Here is a 2,069-nt window from a genome sequence, read left to right as displayed (position 1 = left end):
CCAATGGAATTTCCCATTGGGAACCTGCTAGCACTAAGTTGCTAACTGGTTAGCAAGATGCTTCCGACAAACCAGCCACAACCAAACGTGTTTGTCCCGCCCCCTTGATAATCGACCAATCACATTCACTTTATTCACTCTTGTAAAGTCTGGCACCACTCAGGAGAATTCGGAAATGCAACGGTTTGAACAGTCGCTTCTCTACGACTTTAACAAACTGCTTCACTGTAAAGGAAATGTATGTATAGTATTTCCATTTCTTCTCATCGTAGAGAGAAAGAAGCATTATTATATTAGAATCTTTGTATTATAATCCCTCAGTGTCTGTTTGGACAGTTCTATGTGTCAGTATCTAGTTATATAATCCGCTCTATAATCGCCACCACCTGAATCCACCTACAAACTTTAAATGCTGAAGGAAACGTCTGCTGGGGTCCTGGAAGGATACAACCTTCCTCTGAATCTGGCACGTGCTTATCCATTTGTGCTGGGGGTCAGAGGTCAGGCATGGGTGGGTGCCTGGGGGTAAAGGTGAAGGGGCCTGACTAGTTGTGTTTTTCTAACTATGATGTATAAAAGCAGACCTGCTTTTTTTTCCTTTGCCTCCTACCTTTATTCTATCCTCCTTCTTCTGCCGTTCAGGCTCCATCTTGCTTTTCTTCATCCTGAGGAACAGAGGAAGCTCTGGTCTTCCTCTGCTAGTTCTTTCTAAATTAAAACTTTTTTGTTTTCACTTTTTCAGCCCTGATTTAGTCTCTTATTAACTTATTCTCAAACCCAGGAAATCAACCAACTGGTGTGCTTCTTTCCTAGCTCCATATTCCGAGGCTCAGCTGTGTGCGTCTACTCCATGGCATCAATCCGTGCCGCCTTCAACGGACCCTTTGCCCACAAAGAAGGTCCTGACTACCGCTGGGTTGAGTACAAAGGCCGCATCCCCTACCCCAGACCTGGAACTGTGAGTTGAAGACACACAATAAGCTTTAAGATAACTGGGTTTTTACATTCCCTACCAGGCAGGAGTCTGGTTTATTGAGGTTGTGGCTGCAGGGCGGGTGAATATCACTGGCTAACACGCAGGAACAGGCCTAATAGGAAAATGCAGCATATATAGATGCCCGTCTGGGTTATTCCCACTGCAGGGTCCCTTCAGGAAGGTAATTATCCTAAATTAGTCCTGCAGCCACAGTCGTGCAGAGCTGTGATCAGTCACAACAAAACAGAAACCCTGCAGCAGATGGTCCAGCTCCTCTGGAGACCTCATTCCAGCATCATGGAGACAGTTTAGGGTTACATGAAGCTGCATTAGTCCAGACAAACCACAACAGGCAGTTTAGGCTTTGACTGAACATTCAGCCCATCAACATTTTCCCTCTGGTTGTTTGAAAAATTGTCTCTCTCCATAAAAATAAGGACCTCCAGAGCAGCGCTGAACAATTTTAACAAAAATCTTAATTTGCGATTATTTTTAATCAAATATGCGATTCCATTTTCCTTTGAACTAACCCCAAATTTCACCCCAGGCTTTCGGTTTTTGAAAGCTGGTTTGCCCAGAGTCCATTGTTACAGGAATTCACTGTAACCATTGCGTGAAAAGTGTTTACGTCTACTTGCAATCATTGATCTGCTACACGCTGCAAACCTCTCTACCTTTCTGTGTGACGACTGTCAGGATTTGTTTGAGGGTTGTGGACCCAAAGGCAGAGGCAGGAGGGCAGAGGTGAATTTTTTGAGTGATTTAATGATGAATAATAAAAAAAACTGAAAACAGAGGCAGGTTATCCAAAAGATCAAAAAGAAAACAAAGTCCAAACAAAAATGAAACCTGGAGTCCAAAGATCAAAAATAAGAATAAAACATAAGTCTAGACGTACCAAAAAACCAAGGAGACATCAGGGGAATCAAAATCACAAGGAGGGCTCAGAGAGACGAAGTGGAGGAAGACTGATGAGATTTGATGATGTTTGACCCAGCAAAGAGGAACTGAAAAGAGAGGGCTTTTAAAGGAGACTGAGACAAAGAGGGGGCTAATGAGGAAACTGGGAGCAGGTGTGCACAGAACAAGAGAG

General features: G+C 43.6%; 1 protein-coding gene across 1 annotated transcript in view; it reads left to right on the top strand.

Moving 5' to 3' along the window:
• Positions 1-2,069, top strand: part of LOC107093438 (semaphorin-3D-like) — a 26,268-nt gene that overhangs the window by 11,587 nt on the left and 12,612 nt on the right. Inside the window, exon 10 of the mRNA XM_015388485.1 lies at positions 814-958. Within this exon, the coding sequence (XP_015243971.1) occupies positions 814-958 (145 nt within the window). The remainder of the gene's footprint in view (positions 1-813; positions 959-2,069) is intronic.

The sequence above is a fragment of the Cyprinodon variegatus genome, unplaced genomic scaffold (genome assembly GCF_000732505.1).
Source record: "Cyprinodon variegatus isolate N-32 unplaced genomic scaffold, C_variegatus-1.0 Scaffold424, whole genome shotgun sequence".
NCBI classification, from domain to species: Eukaryota; Metazoa; Chordata; class Actinopteri; order Cyprinodontiformes; family Cyprinodontidae; genus Cyprinodon; species Cyprinodon variegatus.
The sequence above is the reverse complement of the archived record's forward strand: the minus strand, read 5'-3'. Positions and strand labels throughout refer to the sequence as shown.